This window comes from Furipterus horrens, unplaced genomic scaffold (genome assembly GCF_987537825.1).
Source record: "Furipterus horrens unplaced genomic scaffold, mFurHor1.1.pri manual_scaffold_17, whole genome shotgun sequence".
Lineage (NCBI taxonomy): Eukaryota > Metazoa > Chordata > Mammalia > Chiroptera > Furipteridae > Furipterus > Furipterus horrens.
In genome coordinates, this window is record NW_028327187.1 from 82,933,838 (window position 1) to 82,957,429 (window position 23,592).

The 23,592-nt window shown below is 38.7% G+C and overlaps 1 protein-coding gene across 2 annotated transcripts; it reads left to right on the forward strand.

Annotated features, from left to right (window-relative positions):
- The first annotated feature begins 1,127 nt into the window (after positions 1–1,127).
- Positions 1,128–23,365, forward strand: ZNF182 (zinc finger protein 182). Of its 2 annotated transcripts, none has more exons than XM_090265140.1 (4): positions 1,128–1,452; positions 11,915–12,041; positions 12,351–12,446; positions 20,481–23,365. In XM_090265140.1, exons 1-4 carry the CDS (start codon positions 1,372–1,374, stop codon positions 22,112–22,114), a joined length of 1,938 nt encoding a protein of 645 aa, XP_090121266.1. In that variant the 5' UTR covers positions 1,128–1,371; the 3' UTR covers positions 22,115–23,365. The 2 variants fall into 2 exon arrangements, with proteins under 2 accessions (XP_090121266.1, XP_090121267.1); XM_090265141.1 differs by having other exon boundaries at positions 20,484–23,365.
- Positions 23,366–23,592: the final 227 nt, after the last annotated feature.

Here is a 23,592-nt window from a genome sequence, read left to right on the forward strand (position 1 = left end):
CAAAGTTATGGGACTAGTCGGGACTGAATGGGACTTATTAAATGTTGACTTTTACACATTTTCCAGCACAGTGACCTCCGCTAAGGGTTCATAGCACTCTTCAGGCCCCTCAGGTGTGCCACCTCTCTCCCCTTGCCCAAACCCCGAGGTAGGGGCCTGGTGTTAGTGTTCCAGCTGAAGTGAATCTACACCCGAAGACTTCCTTCTGGCTCCTGGGTAAGACGGCCCCAGTGAGGTGAGAAGGAAGAAGGCATCTGAGAAGACTCACCTGCTTAAGGTCCTCACTCAGAGCCTGGGCTTGGGGGTGTGGGGTAGGGCCTGGGGCTGTGGGGGTCTGTGGGGGATCAGCTGATGTCTTGGGATCATGTTTTAAAAAGTGACCAGAGTGAAGGAGGGAGGGGAATAATGGGGGAAAGAAGAAGACGGGACTAGACAAAAAACATGTATGAATGACCCACGGACATGGACAACAGTGTGGGGATGGACTGGGGGAGTGGAGGAGTGGGAAGGGCAGAGGAGGGAAATGGGGGGAAAAACTGGGAAAATTGTAATAGAATAATAAAAATGATTTAAAAAATTGTTTTCTTGGCAGTTAACAGATGAGTAACACATTTGAATTCTAGATTAATTAGGAAATAGAAGAAAAAGTCAAAAGGAACTAATTTTATCTACCTATATTTAAATATCCATTTTTTCCTAATAAGGGGTATGGAGTTTTAAACATTTAACATACAGTTTTAAAATGGGTTCCTGCAATTTTATAACCTGCCTTTCTTTAGTTCAGAAGTTTGCTGTGATTCAGCTTAAAAAACTTCTTTTATAACATTTAAAAAACTTAATTTAGATATATGTAAGAAAAGTACACACATAGGGGAGTGTAATGTAGTATAAACAGTTGTAAAATTATAATGTTGCACACTTGAAACTTATATAATGAAATAAACTGTTACCTCAATAAAAAAGTACACAGATAAGAAGAGTACAGTTCCATACAACATTATTTTTAATAGTTACAGAGCATTTCATCTCTTGTGTTGCCTTATCAATCCTGTGTTATAGGTCATATAAGATTGTTTAAATTTGGCATCGTTAAAGTCAATGCTGAGATGAAGGTACTTAACAGAGAAATTATGATACATTTTTCATTAGGGAAAATACCTAGAATTACAATTTCTGGGTCAGTACATAAGTGTATATAGAAAAAATTTTTGTGTTAAATGTCCACATAGGGAAAAGAGGCAAGGATACACAGCTGGTTGTTAAAACCACATGGTTGCCCAAACTTCCACAGAGTGGCCTCATGTCTAGCTGATGTGAGGGGATTTGTAGGCAGATAATTCTGGGCATTGGAAGTCTGATGGGGTCTCTCATATGCTCTACACTTCACTCTTCCAGCTTGGCCTTCACACATCTGCTTTTTCCCAAGAAGAGCAGGAAATGGCCAAAGCCCAGGTAAGAGTTGTCTGTTCCTTCTTGTTTTACTGTGGATGTGAAGAGCTATGTAGGAATCTCTGACATAAAATGGGAAGTTATTATTTGTAAATAACATTAGGATCAGGGAAAATGAAAGCAGCCACAAGGCCAGTGTAGACATGTGGAAGACTTAGGGTGTAACAGATACTAATGATGAGTTGCAAATATCTCTTTGAGCCTCTGGCAGCCAGAGGGAAGGAAATGTAACCAGTAACCTGGCTCATAATGGAGACCGCACACTTAAGTCCTCAGGAAAGAAAAGGTTCCCTGCAATTGTTTTTCAAAGCATTTCTTTGCTGAGTCTTCCTGTGGAGGGTGGAATTGTCTTCAACAGCCTGGTGAAAAATGCAGTCCCTTGGTTTCCTGCAGGTATTTCTTATATTTCCCGTGAGGTGGAGACCTAATGTCAAAATGTAATTTGGAAATGAAATAATCTTAGGCCTCTGCTGTCTTTCAAATGGTTTTCCTGAAATAGTTTTCTCAGTTGGAAGTTTGATTCTCATTTGTCTGAGAGACGAAGTTCTGCAGGCACCCATAGCCCAACCACCTTTTTCCTTTCACTTTAATTAAATTTTTTTCCCAGCAAACAAAATAGACAGACTCATAGACACAGAGAACAGATTGACAGCTGTCAGAAGGGGAAGAGGGCTGGGTGAAAAGGTGAAGGGATTAAGCAAAAAAACAAAAAACAAAACCCTCATTGACACAGACAACAGCATGGTGATTACCAGAGGGGAAAAGGACTGGGGACAGGTAGAAGAGAGAATAGATGGGATAAATGGTTATGGATGGAGACTTGACTTGGGGTGGTGAACACACAATACAATATACAAATGATGTGTTATAGAATTGTACATTTGAAACCTATATAATTTTGTTAACCAATTTACCCCAATAAATTCAGTAATTTTTTTTATTTTTTAAACTAGTGTACAGTAAAATTGATTTTGTCCAGTTCAATAAATGTTAACACATGTATAAATTGGTGTAACAAATCTATAGAGTAGAGAATAGTTTCATCACAGCAAAAACTTCCTCATGTTTACCCCACCTGTAACCTCAGGCAACCATAAATCTGTTCTGTGTCATTACAGTTTTACCTTTTCAAGAATGTCATATACCCCTTTAAAAAATTAAATGCTCTTTTAAGAAAATTGATTGACATGCAATTGTAAAAATAATACAGATAAATCCTGTGTATCATTTACCCAGTTCCTCCCAATGTCAGTATCTCAAAAAACTATAGTACAATGTTACAACCAGAATATTGGTATTGATATGGTCAAGACATTTCCATCACTGCAAGGATCCCTTATGTTACCGTTTTATAGCCATACCCACCCTTTTCCCACCCCCATCCCATTCCTAGGCTCCTAGCAATTACAGATCTATTCTCCCTTTCTAGACTTTTGTCATTTCAAGAAAGTGATATAAATTGAATCATATAGTATGTGACCTTTGGAGACTGGATTTTCTTCCCACTTAGTATAATTCCTGGGAGATTCAGCCAGGTTGTTGTGTGTCAGTAGTTCTTACCTTTTTTATTGCCGAGCAGTATTTTATGCTATAGATGTACCACAGCTTATTTATCTGTTATATTGAAAAACATTTGAATTATTTCCAGTTTTTGGCAATTATTAGTAGAGCTACTTAAAACATTCTGTTTTAATTTCTCTACAGTAAATATTGGATTGCTGGGTCATATGGTAAGTGCATGTTTAACTTTTTAAGAATCTGCCATTTTCACCAGCAATTTATAAAAATTCCAATTGTTTCACATTTTTGCCAGCACTTGTATTGTCAGTATTTTTAAAAAGATTTTATTTATTTGTTTTTAGAGAGAGGGGAAGGGAGGGAGAAAGAGAGAGAGAGATAAACACCAATGTGTGGTTGCCTCTCGTGCGCCCCCAACTGGGAACCTGGCGTGCAACCCAGGCATGTGCCCTGACTGGGAATCAAACCAGCGTCCCTTTGGTTCGCAGGCTGGAGCTCAATCCACTGAGCCACACCAGCCAGGGCTATAGTCACTGTTTTTAATTTTAGTCATTCTAGTAGCACAGTGGTATCTTATCATGGTTTTAATTTGCATTTCCCTAATAACTGATGATGTTGAATATCTTTATATATGCTTATTTACTTTTTGTATAGCCTCTTTGGTGAAGTTTCTGTTCAGTCAAGTCTTCTGCCTAGATTTTTAAATGATTTTATTTATTTTTAGAGAGACAGGAAGGGAGGGAGAAAGAGAGAGACAGAAACATCAATGTGTAAGAGATACATTGACCAGTTGCCTCTTGTGTGCCCCCGACTGGGGACCTAGCCTGCAAACCAAGCATGTGCCCTGACCAGGAATAGAACCAGTGACCTTTTGGTTTGCAGGCTGGCGCTCAATCCACTAAGCCACACCAGCCAGGGCATTCTGCCTATTTTTAAATTGGATTGTTTTCTCACTATTCATTTTGTAAATTAAAAATATTTCAATTACTGTTTATGTTCAGTATTATTTTGTATTAGTTTTAAGTGCACAGCATAATAGACAATCATATACTTTACAAAGTGATCCCCCTGATAGTTCCAGTACCCAACTAGCACCATGCAGTTATTACAATATTATTGACTACATTTCTTTCCTGTGCTGTACTTTACATCCCCATAACTATTTTTTAAGTACCAATCAGTACTTCTCAATCCCTTCACCTTTTTCAGTTTTGAGAGATCCTTATATATTCTGTGTACAAGTGCTTTGTTCAGATATGTGGTTTGTAAATATTTTCTCCAAGTGTGTGGCTTTTTTCATTCTCTTAACAGTATTGTTCACAGAGCAGGAATTTTTAATTTTGAAAATGTCCAATTTATAAATTATTTCCTTTATACATTATGCTACTGCTGTCATGTCTAAAAACTCTTTGCTGAACCCTAGGTCATAAAGATTTTTTCCTATTTTTTTCTATAAGTTTTATAGTTTCAGGTTTTACACTTAGACCTATGATCCATTTTGCATTAATTTTTATCTAAGGTGTGAGGATTAGGTGGAGGTTCATGATTTTGCATATGGATTTCCATTTGTTCTAACCCCATTTGTTGAAAGGACCATTTTCCTCCATTGAATTGCTTTTACAATTTTGTCAAATACCAACTAGCCATATGTAGTGTCTACTTCTGGAATATATTCTGCTCTAGTGATCTATGTATCTATCCCTCTGCCAATACCATGCCAACTTCATTAACTGCAGCTTTATATTAAGTCTTAAAATTAGGTAGTATGATTCCTCTAACTTAATCCTACTTTTCCAAAATTCTTTGGCTATTCTTGTTCTTTTGCCTTTTTCTATAAAAATATTATAACAATCTTGTTATATATCTAAAAATTATCTTGCTAGGATTTTGATAGGAATTGAGTTAAACCTGTAGATCAGTTTGGGGAGAATTGATAAATATTATGTTGTCTTCCAATCAATGAACACAGTGCGTCTTTCCATTTATTTAGATCTTCTGTGATTTATTTCATCGATATTTTGTAATTTTCTTTTTTCCTTCCATTTGTTGGGGTGATACTGGTTAACAAAATTATACAGGTTTCGGTGCCCAATTCTACAACTGTGTTATGTGTTCTCCACCCCAAGTCAGGTCTTCGTTCATCACCGTTTATCCCCAATCTACCCTTCTCCACCTTCTGCAACCCCACCTCCCCATGGCAACCACCACACTGTTGTCCATGTCCATGACTCTTTTGTTTTTTGCTCAATCCCTCCACCCCCTCACCCAGCCCCCCCATGACAATATTTTGTAATTTTCAACATATAGCTCCTTTACATGTATACTAGTCTGCTTGGGCTGCTATAACAAAATGCTACTGTTCTGGAAGCTATAAGTCCCAGGTCAAGGTTCTGTCAGAGTTGAGTTCTGGTGAGACCTCTCTTCTTGGCTGTTGATAGCTGCCTTCTCACTGTATCCTCATATGGCCTTTCCTCTGTGCTTGTGTAGAGAGAGTGGGAGCTCTGGTGTCTTTTCCTCTTCTTATAGGGACACTAGTCCTGTTGGGTTAGGGCCCCACTCTTATGACCTCATTTAACCTTAATTATCTTCTTACAGGCCCTATCTTCACATAAATTCACATTGAGGGTTAAATTGGGGGGGGCACAATTAGTTCATAACAACATGTTTCATTAGACCTATACATGTTTCATTCATTTCATTTTCTACTCTACTGTAAATTGTTTTGTTTTTAAAATTTCAGTTTCCAATATTTATTGCCTTTATATAGAAATATGATTGATTTTTGTTAGTTGACCTTTGCTATGGTCTGAATGTTTTGTGTGTCCCCAAAATTCACATGTTGGAATCCTAATGCCCAAGGTGATAGTGTTAGAAAGTGGATCTTCCTCATCTCCTTCATTTATTTACTTATAGCAGTAATACAAAATTTTTATTTTTATGGGTTTTTATTTTATTCCATGGATTATAATCCATTACTGTCATTGTTTATTTTGATGTTCAGTTATCCCAGAGTTGGCCAGTGGGGGCCCTTTAAGCTGGCTTGTGTGTCCTTTTGACACATCCCTATAACTTTTGTATCACTTGTTTACTGTCTGATGCAATAAGATGTTCCAGCCCTCATCTTTTACTTTCCCTGACCCAGACCTGGAATCAGCCATTTGTCCAAGGAGCACTGGCTCCTATTAGTGGATAATGATATATAGAAATCAAGATCTGAGTGTGAGGTACTTCGAGGTATGCTCATCACTACTGGGGTGTCATTACTTGTAGGCTGTTTCAGTAAACAGCTTTCTGTTTTCATGTGTTTGTTTATTTTTCTACTGGAGTAAATTTTATTTTTTTAAAGTATATTTTATTGGTTATACTATTACAGTTGTCCCAATTTTTTTCCCTTTGCTCCCCTCCGCCTGGTACCTACCTTCCCTCCAGCAATCTGCCCTTTAGTTCATATCCACGGGTCATGCATATAAATTCTTTGGCTTATCCATTTCCTATACTATTCTTAACATCCCCCTATATATTTTGTATCTACCAGTTATGCTTCTTGATCCCTGTACCTTTTCCCCCATTCTCCCCCTACCCCCTCCCTGCTGATAACCCTCCGTATGATCTCTATATCTATGATTCTGTTCCTGTTACAGTTGTTTGCTTAGTTTGTTTTTGTTTTTTAGATTCAGTTGTTGATAGTTGTGAATTCATCATCATTTTACTGTTCATCGTTTTGATCTTCTTTTTCTTAAATAAGTCCCTTTAATATTTCATATAATGAGGGCATGGTGATGATGAACTCCTTTATCTTTACCTTGTCTGGGAAGCACTTTATCTGCCCTTCCATTCTAAATGATAGCTTTGCTGAAGAGTAATCTTGGTTGTAGGTACTTGCCTTTTATCACTTGGAATACTTCTTGCCAGTCCCTTGCCTACAACGTTTCTTTTGAGAAATAAGCTGACAGTCTTATGGGAACTCTTGTAGATAACTCTCTGCTTTTCGCTTGCTTCTTTTAAGATTTCTCTTTAACCTTTGGCATTTTAACTATGGTGTGTCTTGAAAAATAATAAAAGACAACTTTCCTAATTTGGCAAAGGAAATAGACATACAAGTCCAGGAAGCACAGAGAGTCCCAAATGAATTGGGCCTAAAGAGTACCCCACCAAGACACATCATCATTAAAATGCCAAAGGTTAAAGATAGAGAGAGAATCTTAAAAGCAACAGGAGAAAAGCAGATAGTTACCTACAAAGGGGTGCCTATAAGACTGTCAGCTCATTTCTCAAAAGGAACTTTGTAGGATAGAAGGGATTGGCAAGAAATACTCAAAGTCATGAAAAGCAGAGACCTACAACCAAGATTGGTCTACCTAGCAAAGCTATCATTTAGAATAGAAGGGTAGATAAAGAGCTTCCCAGACAAGAAAAAACTAAAGTAGTTCATCATCACCAAACCATTATATGAAATGTTAAAGGGACTTATTTAAGAAAAAGAAGATCAAAACTATGAACAATAAAATGGCAATAAATATATATCAACAATTGAAACTAAAAAACAAACTAAGCAAATAAGAAAAACAGAGACAGAATCATGAATATAGAGAACATTTTGATGGTTGCAAAATGGGAGGGGAGTTTGGGGAAATGGGTGAAGAGGTGAAGGGATTAAGAAGTACAAATAGGTAGTTATAGAATAGCCACGGTGAGGTAAAGTATCGTCGGCAGCCGTCCGTCTCGAGAGACGATGGTGTAGCTTCTTAAGAGTCTATCTGAACCGCCGAGAATGGTTGTGCAGTCCGACTCGGGAGTGACACGGTATCTGTCTCCTCCCGTGTTGAATCGACATCTTGTGATGACGCTGGAGTATCCTCTCCAGTGAAGCTGAAGCTACAGAGCCTGGGCAGGGTGATATGGAGGGTCTGCTGTTGCCCATGCAGCAGACCCCCCCTCTCTTCGCAGCTGAAGGGTCCAAGGGAAAGACGGAGTCAATACAGCTTGGCTTCAGGTGCGCCGCAGGAGTTGCCGGTGTTGACTACAACGTCAAACCGCCTTAGGGACTCCGGCTCCAGATTTTCTGTCGGGGTTTACTCCCTTAGCCTTTCCCCTGAAGAGGTATGCCGCAAGGCAGCGGAGGTTTTTTGGAGTCAGAGTTTTCCTTCTCTGATGTGCCCTGACTGGAAGATCGAACCAGCGACACTTAGCTCGCAGGCCGACGCTCAATCCACTGAGCCAAACCAAAGTACAGTATAGGAAATGGAGTAGGCAAAGAACCTATATGCATGATTTGTGAACAAGAACAACGAACGGTGTGGGGAGTGCCTGAGTGGAGGGTACTGGGTGGAGGGGGCAAAATGGGTAAAACTGTAATAGCATAATCAAATATAATTTAAACAAAGAGAAACATGAATTGGTTGCCTCTTATACATACTCTAACCTGGGACTGAACCCGCAACCCAGGCATGTGCCCTCACCAGGAATCGAACCAGTGACCTTTTGCTTTGCAGGATGATGCCCAACCAACTGAGCCACACTGGTAAGGGAAGACCACCCTCTTTTGTCATTAAGGCAAAGTGCAGTTTACTTAATGGGTGACTTTCTTTTGGCCCTGTGGAGATCCACTGACTGATGTGTGTGCTCTGACTTGTTTTCATTTGTTTTGGCTATCCTTGTCTGCTATGACCCTAAATTTCCCTCTAGAATCCCCCTTCACTACCCGATCTCCAAATGGTTCTTTCTCATTCCTCTTTACCCTCTGATCCCTCAGAGGTGATTTTTTTTCTGTGACTGCCACATTTTGTCTCTCACACCTTTCCTATAATTGGTATTCTGATATATCTGGCCAGTTTTTCATACTTATGGTAAATTTCCCCCTTTGAAGCATGATTTCAGCTCATTCTTGGGTGCTCTGCTCCCCCTTCTGTCCTCTTGACTCTTTTTTTTTTCAGACTCTTCTTACATTCCAGAAACACTTATGACAATAGTTTGAAAGCCAGCTTAGTGCTAATTTGGTATTTGTTTTTTACTTATAGGTATTTAGAAATTTGTAGTAGTCTCAATTTTTTATTGTAAGTTATACTGAAGGTTTAGGTTATGTCTGGTTTTACTTGTTCTTCATGTTGATCTGTATAGTTTTTGGAGGATATGTGAAGAGATTTGGATTTAAATAGTTGCTTTATTCCAGATAACCTGGAAGCTCTTAAAATTAAGGTATGATTTGTATACAGTAAAATAGACCGTCTTTAGCACACCCTTCTGCAAGTTTTGACAAACTCATACAGTGTGTAACTGCCACCACAATGAAGATATGGAACAGTTCTTTCATCTCCCAATGTTTTCCCTTTGTAGTAATCACTGATATATATTTTGGTCTCTTATAGTTTTGCCTTTCCTATAATGTTATTAAAATCGAATCATATAGTATGTAGGTTTTGAGTCTGACTTCTTTCACTTTGCATAATACATTTGAGGCTCATCTATGTCGTTGCATGTATCATTAATTCTTTCATTTTATTGCTGAGTGGCAGTATTACATTGTGTGGATTCCAGTTTGTGTATTCAGTGACTAGTTGGAGAATATTTGGGTTATTTCTAATTTGGGTGATGACAAATAGAGCTGCTGTATAAATATTCATGTACAAGTTTTGGAGTTTACATAAGTTTTCATTCAACTTGGATAAATATACCTGTGAGTAGAATTGCTTGGGTCATATGGAAATCCATGCTTAAGTTCATAAGAAACTGGAAAATTATTTTCCAAAGTGGCTATGCAATTTTGCATTACTACCTATGATATATGAGAGTTCCAGTTGTTCCACATCCTCACCAGTACTTGGCATTTTCCACTGTTTTTTCCATTCTCATAGGTGTGTAGTGGTATCTCATTGTGGTTTTAATTTACAGTTTACTCATGTCTAATGATGTTAAGCATTTTTGTGTTTATTTGTCATTTGTGTATCTTCTTTTGCCCTTTTGTTTTTTAGCTTTGGGAGTTCTTTATATAGTCTCAATACAACTTCTTTGCTAGATAATATGATTTGTGAATATTTTCTCCCATTGTGTGGCTTTTTATTCTCTTCAGTGTCTTTTCAATTTTGGTGTCACATCTAAGAAATTATTTGGCTAACCTAAGGTTAAAAAGATTTTCTCATATTTTTTCTTCTAGAAATTGTAGAGGTTTAGATTTTACATTTAGGTCTGTAATCCATTTTGAGTTAACTTATATATATGTTGGAGGTATGGATTAAGGTTCTTTTTTTTGCATATAGACATCCAACTGTTCCAGTACCACTTGTTGAAATGGGAACTCTCATTTTCTACTGAATTGCCTTTGCACTTCTGTTGCAAATAATTTTAAGTATAAGGATAGAAGATAAATTGAATTATACACAAAGTACAGAGTATAAGTCTTCAGCATGATGAATTATCGCAAAGTGAACACGCTGTGTAACCACCCCATAGGTTAAGATTGGAACAAAATCAGGACCTCTGAATCCCTACTCATGCTCTTTCCCAATCAATACCACTCCTAAATGTAATCGCTCTCTTGACTTGTAATATTATGGATTGACCTTGCTTGTTCCTACTAACAGTGTGTAAAAGTTCCCATATCGAACCGATCTTATGGTATTTTAATCTGTTTAATTGTAATCTCTCTGGTAGGTGCATAGTAGTGTCTCATTCTGGCTTAAATTTTCATTTACCTGAGTGCTAATGGGATTGAGTACATTTCATTGGTTACCTGAGTGCTAATGAGGTCAAGTACATTTTCTCTTGTTCATAGGGCATTTGGCTTTTCTTTTTAGTGAAGTGCCTACTCACATCTTGTCTATTTTTGTGCTGTTTGTATGATTCTTACTGATTTGTAGAGGTTATTTTATATATTGCAGATAAGATCCCTTTATCATTTATGAATGTTGTGGATAGTCTCCCCATCTATAGCTTGCCTTTTTACTGTTTTACCTTTTTTATTTTTATTGTATTTTTTCCATTACCATTTAGTCCCCTTCTACTCCCCTCCCCCCAGCAATCCCCACACTGTTGTCCATGTCCATGAGTCTCTTTTCCTGTCTGCTCAATCCCTGCACCCCCAACCTTCCCCCCCAGCCCTAGCTATCATCCTGCTCTCCATGTTGTACTTCTAATCTTGTAACATTTGTGTCTTTTCCTTTAATAGTGCTTTTCATGTCTTGTTTTAGAAGTCTTTCCCTATCCTAAGTATATGAAAACATTTCCCTATATTGTTTTCTAAACATTCTATTGTGTTCCTTTCACATTACATTTACAATTTACCTGTAGCTGATTTTTGTGTATACTGAGTGTTAGGAGTTAAATGTCATTTTCCCTCATGTAGATATCCAGTAACCCATCCATATTTATTTGAAAAGATCATCCTCTTCCTACTGCTTTTAGGGCCAACTTTGTCGTAACTCAGGTGTCCATACATACTTGGATTCTCATTTTTATTTCTACTGGACTATTTGCCTAGCCTTGTGCTGATACCACATTGTCTTACATGTTCTGTTATTTAATGGAATGGTTTTTCTACCATGATTTGTGATTTTCCCACAAAATAGGTCACTAACTTGCTATAAAGTAGGCATCATGTATTAAGTCATTATCATGAACTTGGAACCCAATTAGAAGTTTTCCTAAATTCCATTCCCATCACCCAGTAATCAGCATTTTATTTTTATGTTTTAAAGATTTTATTTATTTACTTTTAGAGAGAGAGGGAAAGGGAGAGAAAGAGAGGGAGAGAAACATGGATGTGTGCAACAGGTACATTGATCAGTTGTCTCTCGCACGCCCCCAGCTGGGGACCTGGCCCACAACCCAGGTATGTGCCCTGACCAGGAATCAAACCAACGACTTTTCAGTTCTCAGGCCAGCGCTCAATCTGCTGAGCCACACAAGCCAGGGATGATCAGCATTTTAGAATAAAAGGACTGTGCAATTACAGGGACTCGTGACATTTGAGGATGTGGCTGTGGATTTTGCTCAGGAGGAGTGGCAATACCTGAACCTTCCACAGAGGGCGCTGTACAGGAACGTGATGCTGGAGACCTACAGCAACCTGGTTTCTGTGGGTAAGAATGACTTCCTCAGGTAATTTTGCTGTTTATGATTACTGTGTCCAATAGAGGTCCTTTAATTCTTCAATTTCAGAAACTTTCAAAGTCTCTGAACTGTTTGAATAGTCTGACACAATTCCAGGGATCAAAGTTCCTTTCTCCCCCTTTGCTCTCCTGAAAAGGTGTTTGTGAACTAAAAGCCCAGGTTAACTTTGACTTAACCATTGAGTCAAGTGATAGGTCCCTCGTGCTGCCCCAAACTCCACCTTCCTCTTTCTCAGAGGCTCTGAAGACCAAGAAGGTGTTGCTGTCATTTCTCATTAGCAGGGGAGCAGGCTACCAAACCAGACCTTATCATCAAATTGGAGGTAGAAGAGCCATACCTGGCAGAAGGAAAAATCCCAATTTGGAGCTTTCCAGGTAAGTGGGATTGACCCAGGCTATAGGGACATGAGGTCCCAGCTTGTTAGTCATGGGTGAAGACCTCTGAAAGGGCTTTCAGGAACATCTAGGGAAAGGTTGTGGCCCTTTGATATTGTTCAAGGACAGGGACATGAACACCCAGACATAAGACTGACCCCTCCTCCTCTGTTTCACACCCACCAGACCACTCTCCTTAAGTTAGTGCTCACTCACAAGTTTCTGCACAGCTCTGTTCCCCTTATGTGTGTCTTGCCAATTCCTAGCCCACAAGCCCTGCCACTTCTACCATTCTTATTCCTCACTGCCTTATGTAAAACCAGGTACACAGTAGTCACAGGCCTAAGCTAATGCTTCAATTCCAGATTGAATTACTGATTCCATTCGACTTAGATATTCCTAATGAAATTTTGATTATCTTTTTTTAAAAAGAGCTTTATTGAGATATAATTCACATACCATAAAATTCACTCTTTTGAAGCACACAAATTCTGTGATTTTTAGTATATTCACAGAACTGTGGAGCCACTACCACTATCTAATTTTAGAACATTATGATTGCCCCAAAAGAAACCCTTGTCTTTTATCAGTCACTCTCCATTCCCTCCCCCATCCCCTGGCAACCACCAATCTACTTTCTGTCACTGGTTTTGCCTATTCTGGTTTCTTTTACTTCTTGGTATCTTTTTCAGGGGTCGTCCATCCATATAGTAATATGTGTGAATACTTCATTTATGGAAGAACAGTATTCCATTGTATGGATCTACCACATTTTGTTTTTCATTTGCCGATGGACATTTAGGTTGTTTCCACTTTAATGATTCTACGAACATTAATGTAGAAGTTTTTGTGGTGACGTATGTTTTCATTTCTTTAGAGTATATATATATAGGAGTGGAATTCTTGAACAATGTGATTAAACAATGTGTGTTTAATATTTTGCAGAACTGCCAAACTGTGTAAATATACTGTTCTTCAAAAAAAATTTTTAAGTATATTGTATTGATTATGGTATTACAGTTGTCCCAATTTTTCCTCCTTTGCCCCCCTCCACCCAGTACCCCTCTGCCCTCCAGCAATGCCCCCCCCCCTTAGTTCATGTCCATGGGTCATGCATGTAAGTTCTTTGGCTTCATTTCCTATACTATTCTTGACATCCCCCTGTCTATTTTGTACCTACCAATTATGTTTCTTGATCCCTGTACCTTTTCTCCCCCTTCCTGCTGAAACCCTCTAAATTATTTCCATATTTATGATTCTGTTCGTGTTGTAGTTGTTGGCTTAGTTGGTTTTTGTTTTTGTTTTTTATATTCGGTTGTTGATAGCTGTGGGTTTGTCATCATTTTACTGTTCATAGTTTTGATCTTCTTTTTCTTAAATAAGTCTCTTTAATATTTCATATAATGAGGGCTTGGTGGTGATGAACTCCTTCATCTTTACCTTGTCTGGGAAGCACTTTATCTGCCCTTCCATTCTAAATGATAGCTTTGCTGGATAGAGTAATCTTGGTTGTAGGTCCTTGCCTTTCATCACTTTGAATACTTCTTGCCAGTCCCTTCTTGCCTGCGAAGCTTCTTTTGAGAAATAAGCTGATAGTCTGATGAGAACTCCTTTGTAGGTAACTGTTTTTCTCTTGCTGCTTTTAAGATATTTATCTTTTGCCTTTGACATTTTAATTATGATATATCTTGGTGTGGTCCTCTTTGGGTCCAACTTGTGTGGAACTCTCTGTGCTTCCTGCACTTGTATGTTTATTTCCTTTGCCAAATTAGGGAAGTGTTCTTTCATTATTTTTTCAAATAATTTTTCAATTTCTTCCTTCTTCCTCTTCCTCTTCTTCTGGCATCCCTGTGATTTGGATGTTGGCACTTTTGGGGATGTCCCAGAGTTGTCTTATTCTCTCCTTGTTTTTTTAAATTCTTGTTTCTTCATTCTGTTCTGGTTGAATGCTTATTTCTTCCTTATGTTACGAATTGTTGATTTGAACCCTGGCTTCCTTCCCTTCCCTGTTGGTTCCCTGTGTATTTTTCTTTTTTTTAAGTATATTTTATTGATTATATTTTTACAATAGTTCCAAATTTTTCCCCTTTGCTCCCCTCTGCCCAGCACCCCACTCCCCCAACAATCCGCCCAAGTCCAGTCCCATGGGTCGTACATACAAGCTCTCTCGCTTCACCCTTTCATATATTCTTCTTCTTTTTAAAAATTAATTAATTAATTATTTTAACAATAAAATATAATCCCTCCCTCTCAGTCTGTGTATTTTTCTTTATTTCACTTAGTGTAGCCTTCATTTCTTCCCTTATGCTTTTGCTATACTCAATGAGTTCTCTGAGCATCCTTATCACCAGTGTTTTGAACTCTGTATATGATAGGATGGCTATATCTATTTTGTTTAGATCTTTTTCTAGGGTTTTGTTCTATTCTTTCATTTGTGCAATATTTCTTTGTCTCCTCAATTTGGCAGCCTCCCTGTGTTTGTTTCTGTGTATAGGTAGAGCTGCTTTGACTCCCTGTCTCAGCACACCTGTTGAGTTGTATGGGGCGGAGCTTAGGTATTTGTTAGGGCAGGGCAACCTGCTTCACCTCTTTGTGGCTCTTTGTGGGGGAGGGGTCAGAGAGGGGACAGGGCCACTGCCTGGCTGCTGGAGGCATGCTCAGCACTCACTGTGTTTCCAGTCATTTCACCCCCATTCCGTATGCAACAGGCACCCTTTAAGTTGTTGCCCTGTTGGTGGTTCCCAGAGTGGGTGGGTTTGGGTACGTTCTAGGACCACACAGGCCCTTTAAGTGGACTGCGGGGTCTGGTCTGGGACTGGGATTGCTTACTCCCAAGGCATCCCTCCCAATTTTTATCCACCACATGTGAATGTGGAACTGCCCATTCCATCAGCTGCTGCCACCACCATGCCACATCCTCTCCATCTCGGCTCCCTGTCTTCACTCCTCCTACCCATTTGGACGAATATAGCTTCTTTAAATCCTTGGTTGTCAGACTTCCATACAGTTTGATTTTCTGGCAGTTCTGTGTGTTTTTTTTTTTTTGTTTTGAAGTTAGCTATGATCCTTCTTATGGTTACTCAAGGAGGAAAAGCATGTCTACCTATGCCTCCATCTTGATTGGAAATCCTCAAAATTTTTATCCAGTGGTGTAACATTTCCTGATGATTCTTGCCTGAGTCAATTATTACTAAGTTGGTTGAAAAACGATGAGTTTTCTATTATTCCTTCAACATTTTTAAGTTGACACTCTTCTGTAGAGAACTTTTCCCTTACCCCATCTCTATTAATTAATTTTAGCATCATTAGGGATTTCTATTTTTCAATGTATTATAATCCATTACTTTATATTGTCATTCATTTTAATACTCAAATTATTCTCAATTTGACTAATAAGAATCCCTTCAGGCTGGCTCCTCTGTCTTTTGACATGTCTCCATCATTCCTTGAGCACTTTATAGCACAAAAATATGTTCCAGTTTCACCCTGTCTTTTCCTCATTTTGGACCTGTAATGAGCAATTTATGCAAGGATCTCTGATTCCATTTAGTGGGGAATGGTATATAAAAATCAGAATCTAGGTGTTGGGTGTGCTTATAGTTAGATTCTTCTCTCATCATCTACAGATGATTTTCTCCATCTCTCTTTTTTCCCTTGTATTTATTTTTTAAGTAACTCAGTCATTTGTCCTTTAGTTTCTCACATTCTGGATTTTGCTGTTAAGTACCCCCATAGTGGTATTTAACATATTCCTCTTTTACAGTAGTATTGTTAGTATTATTCTGAGACCGCTGAATGTATAAAGAGGGTTGAATCATTTGAAACAATCATGTCACTGCCTTTGAGAATCAACAGTTTTCAGTATGGTTGTTAGGAAATACGGGTAAGAGGAAATTTATTATTAGGGAATCCTTTTATATTCAATTTTGCTGTTGATTAAATAAGATTTACAAATATGAAAGAACAAAAATTCAACCATGTAACTTTGAAGATACATTGACAGTATAAAACAATTCATGAATCAGGGAGCATTCCCATCTAGCAAATAGAAGGGAGCTTAAGGAGTTGTACAGTATGGAAAGTTTTCATAGGCAGGAGAGTGGGACAAGGAGGTTTAAAAGAGTGTATTATTTCAGACAAGGTCACCTTTCCCTTAGGGGAAGGCAGGGGATTTTATCAGTCAGATTAACTTATTAGTGTTGATCAGGAAATTCTAGAATGGTTTTAAAAATCCACTCCTGGGAGAGGCTGAAACTGCAATTATTAATCCTTGGTGGGTTTACCACAAGTGACTCCATTTTGGGTCTGTTGTTTCTTTTTGCTTGGATCCAAAGTCAAATCTAGAAAACAGGTGTATTCCAAGAAGTCTAGCTTCTTTCCCTCTCCATCCCAGTCTTTCCTTTCCTTCTACCTATAGGTTAACACTACCATCAAATGTAACTGTAACCATTTATTAAAATTTTAAAGTTTATCCTTCCGTTGTTTTTTCAAGATGAGCCTATATAAATATATATTTTTATATTTTCCTTCTTTAGAAAAATGTTAGCCTACTGTGCACAGTTTTATTAACCTTGTTTTCACTTGATATTCAAGAACATGTTAAATATATTGAAATATTACTTATTTTTTATAGTAATATAGTGGCTCTTAATTGTAATATAGTAGTAGCAGTAGTAGTAATAGTAGTAGTTGTAGTACAGTCATTGTTCTAGTAAACATTTAAAAGCACTTCCTATGTATCATGCATATTCTAAGTAATTTAATCATATCAACAAACATTTGAGTGGGCGCTGTTATAATTCCTGTTTTTCCCAGGTGGGAAAGTAAGATACAAATAATTAACTTGCCCAAGTTCATAGAACAAATAAAGGGCTAAGGCAGGGTTTGATCCTGGGCTAGAGAGCCCATAACCCTAGCCACATGTGCTATGCTGCTTCTTACCACCTAAGGAGGATCAGATTCAGTAGATCCTTGGTGGACTTCTGCCCCATCAAATGTATTTTGTAAAACTTTTTTTGTGTGATTCTAATGTTCACTCCTGGTTAAGAACTAGTGGTTTGCAATCCAAAGAAAGGATGTCCCAGGAAGAGAAACCATAGCTGCATGATTCATTTTAAAATTCAGTATTATCATAAATGTTATCCTTATTAAATCTAGGTAGTGATATGAGTAGTTTAGTTATAGTTTCTCTTCTTTCAACTTCTGTATGTTTGAAAATTTTCATACAAAATTTTAGGAAAAATAAATTTCAAAATGATAAAAATTAAGTACAAAAAGTATTTACCATATTTTATTGACTTCAAGATACCATTGGATTTTAAGAAACACCAAAAGAAAGATAAATTGCCACCAATAAGTTTTTTTAAGTATATTTTATTGATTATGTTGTTACAGTACCAATTTTTTCCCCTTTGCACCCCTCTTCCCAGTACCCCCTTTCCTTCCAGCAATCTCACCCCCCTCAGTTCATGTCCATGGGTCGTGCATATAAGTTCTTTGGCTTCACCCTTTCCTATATTATTCTTAACATCCCCCTGTCTACTTTGTACCAACTGATTATGCTTCTTAGTCCCTGCATCATTTCCCCATTTCTCCCCCTCCTCCCTCCCAGCTGATAACCCTCCAAATGATCCCATACCTATGATTCTGTTCCTATTCTGGTTTGCTTAGTTGGATTTTGTTTTTACTTTTTAGATTCAGTTGTTGATAGTTGTGAGTTTGTTGTCATTTTAGTGTTCATAGTTTTAATCTTCTTTTCCTTAAGTAAGTCCCTTTGACGTTTCATACAATAATGGCTTGGTGATGATGAGCTCCTTTAGCTTTACCTTGTCTGGGAAGCAGTTCATCTGCCCTTCCATTCCAAATGATAGCTTTGCTGGATAGAGTAATCCTGGTTGCAGGTTGCCTTTCATCACATTGAATACTGCTTGCCAGTCCCTTCCTGCTTGCAAAGTGTCCTCTGAGAAATCAGTTGATAGTCCTATAGGTACCCCCCTATAGGCAACTCTCTGCCTCTCTCTCGCGGCCCACAGGACTATCTCTTTTATCTTTCACCTTTGGTATCTCAATCATGATGCGTCCTTGTGTGGTCCCCTCTGGGTCCAGCTCGCCCGAGACCCTCCCTGCTTCCTAGACCTGTATGTCCATTTCCTTCACAAAATTTAGAAAGGTTTCCTTATTTTTTTCAATTCTTGCTTCCTCATTCTGCACGGGTTGACTGTTTTCTTCTTCCTTATGTTCCAAATCATTGATTTGAACCCCGGTTTCCTTCCCTTCACCATTAGCTTTGTGTGAATTTTCCTTCGTTTCACTTAGCATAGCCTTCACTTCTTCTCTTATGTGTTTGCCGTACCCAAGCATATCTGTCAAGTCTGTGAGCATCTTTATTACCAGTGTTTTGAATTCTGCATCTGTTAGGTTGGCTATTTCCCCGTCGCTGAGTTCTCCCACTGGAACCTTGATCCATTTTCCTTTTTGGGCCATACTTCTTTGTCTCCTCATTCTGACAGGCTCCCGTGTTTGTTTGCATCTGCGTCAGAGGTAGAGCTGTCACTCCTGTTACATTGTAAGGGGCGGAGCCTTAGGGACTTGTCAGTACAGGGTGACCTGTTTAACCACATTGTGGCGCTGTATGTGGGGGAGGGGTCTGAGAGGGAACAGTGCCACCTGCCCAGCACTCACCCCTTTTCCAGGCACGTCTCCCACTTCTGCACCGGACTGGCGCCCCTCTAGCTGTTGTCCTGGCTGTTGTTTCCAGAGTGGGTGGGTCTGCGGATGCTCTAGGACCATGGGGGCCTTTTAAACAAGTGGACTCTACTCAGACCGGCAGCTTCTGCTTCCACCCCATCCCCCACTGGTCTGCAGTCAGAAGCAATGAAGCTTGATTTTCCCCAGTGCTGGGACTGTGAGCTGCAAGGTCCAGTGAGGAACTGGGAACATTCCCCAGGTGTCCCTCCTGACTTTTTAATACAGGTGACTGCGCTTTCTGCCAGTCTGCCACTGCCACCGCTGCTGTCGCCACCACACCGCCTCCTCTCCACCCCCTCCTACCTGTCTGGGTGTGTATTTCTTCTTATATCTTTGTTTGCTGGACTTCCATGTAGTTTGATTTTCTGGAACTTTTGGTTGTTTCTGGTTTTGCAGTAGTTGTATTCCTTGTTAGTTGTGGAGGGAGATGCAGCGTGTCTGTATAAGCCTCTACTTTGGCCGGAAGTCCGCCACCAATTAGTTTTTGACATGTCATTTATGTAGGTGCATCTGGATTCGGAAATGTTAAAATGTGGAATGATATTCATCTTGTGATTGATGAAATATGGTATATTAAATGCAAGGCTTTGCAATTTTAACTATCTGAATGGGTGGTACAGATGAACGACTACTTTAGAAGTTCATAAAAATTAAAGCTTTAGAGGTAAGTTTTGAAAAGACTGAACTTCTTGAAAGTGATCTAGAATCTAAATATAGCAAAATATGGAGGACTAGGCTCTGTGGGTGATGGAACATGAGGAAGGATATGGAGTTAATAATAGACCTAGCTTTTAGGGGAAATAGTCTAGACAGGAGCAGAAAGTGTTGTTGAAGAACTGTGAATACAAAGGTGAATCCAGATTGGGCAAAGATCTTTAGGTTTTTCTTTGTTTTTGTAAGGCTAATTATTCTAAATCTTTCATTCACTGAGAATGTGAATTTGGTATTGTATAAGTAGTTGTGTAAATAGCATAAGTCAGGTACAGTTAAGAATTCATATGGTAAATGAAGTTTAAGAGTGATCAGGTCATTAGAGTTGATGGAAATCAGACATGATGTAAACATAGAGATGAAGAATTAGTTGTCAAGGTAAGGCTATTCTTGGTAACAAAAAGGCTAGCAGGTGGGAGTTTAGTAAAAGAACAGGATTTGATGGTCAAGTTTCTCTCTTCAGGAACTCGAATAAAATGAGAAAATAGTATCAGCTTTCATATGGCAGTGCCTTTCTAAAGAAGGACCATTCCATAATCTCAAGGTATAAAAATGGTTTATTCTCCTTCTTTCTAGAAGAAGCCTGCCAAGTTGATGAACAGATTGAGAGACAGCACCAGGCTGATGAAGATAAATGTTTGTTGATGCAAGTTGGATTCCCTAACAAGAAAACAATTACCACCAAGGCTGACCATGACTATGATGAATTTGCAAACACACTTTATCTGAGTACAAACCTTGTTGCTTCAATACAAAGACCCCATAAACATGAATCATTTGGAAATAATATGGTAGATAATTTAGACATATTTAGTAGGAGTTCTGTAGGAAAGAAACATGATAATGGATGTGCAAAATTATTATTCCATACAGAATATGAGAAAACAACTCCTGGAGTGAAAACCTATGGATATAAAGAGTGTGGGAATACCCTCAGGCGAAAGAAAGGTCTTAGTCTGCATCAGAGAATTAAAAATGGAGAGAAACCCTTTGAGTGTACTGCATGTAGGAAAACCTTCAGCAAGAAGTCACACCTCATTGTACATTGGAGAACTCATACAGGAGAGAAACCATTTGGATGTACTGAATGTGGGAAAGCCTTTAGCCAAAAATCTCAACTCATTATACACCTGAGAACTCATACAGGAGAGCGACCCTTTGAATGTCCAGAATGTGGAAAAGCCTTCAGAGAAAAGTCGACTGTCATCATACATTACAGGACTCATACAGGAGAGAAGCCTTATGAATGTAATGAATGCGGAAAAGCCTTCACTCAGAAGTCAAACCTCATTGTCCATCAGAAAACCCACACAGGAGAGAAAACTTATGAATGTACTAAATGTGGGCAATCTTTCATACAGAAGCTGGACCTAATTATACATCATAGTACTCATACAGGAAAGAAGCCCCATGAATGTAATGAGTGTAAGAAAACTTTCAGTGATAAGTCAACTCTTTTTATACATCAGAGAACTCATACGGGAGAGAAACCTCATAAATGTACTGAGTGTGGGAAGTCTTTCAATGAGAAGTCAACTCTCATTGTGCATCAGAGAACTCATACAGGAGAGAAACCCTATGAATGTGATGTGTGTGGGAAAACCTTCACCCAAAAATCAAACCTTGGTGTACATCAGAGAACTCATTCCGGAGAGAAACCATTTGAATGTAATGAATGTGAGAAAGCGTTCTCTCAGAAATCCTATCTCATGCTACACCAGAGAGGTCATACAGGAGAGAAGCCCTATGAATGCAATGAATGTGAAAAAGCATTTTCCCAGAAGTCATATCTCATTATACATCAGAGAACTCATACAGAAGAAAAACCCTATAAGTGTAATGAATGTGGCAAAGCTTTCAGAGAAAAGTCAAAGCTCATTATACATCAGAGAATTCACACGGGAGAGAAACCCTATGAATGTCCTGTATGTTGGAAAGCATTTAGCCAGAAGTCACAGCTCATAATACATCAGCGAACACACACAGGAGAGAAACCCTATGCATGCACTGAGTGTGGCAAAGCCTTTAGAGAAAAATCAACATTCACTGTACACCAAAGAACTCATACTGGAGAGAAACCCTACAAGTGTACAGAATGTGGGAAAGCCTTTACCCAAAAATCAAACCTTATTGTACATCAGAGAACACATACAGGAAAGAAAACCCATGGGAAAGGCCACACTCGGAAGTCAATGCTCATTGCACATTAGAGAATAAGTCAATAGTGTCTGTTATGTTCCCTAAAGGAAAGTTTTGTTAATTAACATTTTTTAAAGTATGTTCTGACTTCTGGTTTAAATACAGGGAATAAAGTCAGCCTTTTTTTCCTTTCCTCTTTGTCTTCACCCAAAAGTTGCATGGAGAAAAAGAAGCAGAAGTGTAATCTCTGTATCTGACAAAATTAGCTGACAGCCTGATTAGAGGGTTGCCACAGGCAGATAGATCTCAGAGGAGATAGAATGCTCAAGACTGCAGATGTGAGACAGCCCTGGTAAGAACTCTTAGCTGAGGTTCAGGATATACCTTGAGTGTAGCACTATATACTGCAACAGCAGTAAACCAAGGCATGGGTACCTGGGAGGTAGGATGTTTCCTAGATGCATTTGGGGTCTGAGGAGTGACAGGCAGGGGATTTAACAAGGGATTGCTCAAGCCGTGTTTACCAGAAACTAATCTGTGCTAATCAGAGAAGCAATTGATTGGGGCTGGGAATGTTCCTTGTGACAAACCCTACAGCTTCCCCTATTTACTGACTCCAGAGAAGTCAAATATGCAAGAACTACCAAATGAGAAAAAAGTTCCAGTTGTAAGAAAACCTCTGAACTGCTTTAAATGTGGCCCCAGCTTCATTTCCCAAGTGAACCTCCAGCAAATATCAACTCCAGGAAAAACTTTTCATAGAGGAATGATTCCACAGCAATCAAAGCCACAAATGTACCTGACTTTTCCAGCAATCCTACTTCTGGGAATGCATGTATTCATGCATATACAAAATGATGAACACACAGAGGTATCCATTGATGCACTGTTTGCAAAACCAAAAGGTTGGAAGCTGTCTAAATGACCACACCAAGGGTCTGGTTCCTGAAATCCTGGTATGTTGATACAGCCAACTCCTAGGTAGACAAAAATAAAATATATAAAGAGAACTTTGAAACCATTTATGTAGTGATGTGTGATGATCTCCAACATACATTACTAAGTGGGCAAAGCAAGGTGCAGGACTGAGTATAATGTGCTACCATTTGTATATAAAAAGCAGAACATGTGGTACATACATAATAGAGAGTATATGCATAAACTGTCTCTGGAAAGATACACAAGAAGCTGGGGAACCATGATACATCTGAGAAAGAGAAGGGGAAGTGGGTGGCTGGAGGGATGGAATTGGGAAATAACTGTATATCCTTTCATAACTTGAAAATTGTACTATGTGGATGTAATACCATTTAAATAAATAAGTAAAACTTTCAAAAAGCATACTTTCTTCCATTACTATTATAATGAAGTCAGGTTCTAGATACAGGATTTCATAGTATTTAATAGAGATATGCTCAATGTGGATTTTAAATTTTTTAGTAGAACAACAGATAACCAATTAGTTCCAAAGGCAAATGGGTATTACTTTCCTGAGAATGTTAAATAGAATGATTCTCAGGTCAGCAGGGACCACATTATGTAAACTTAA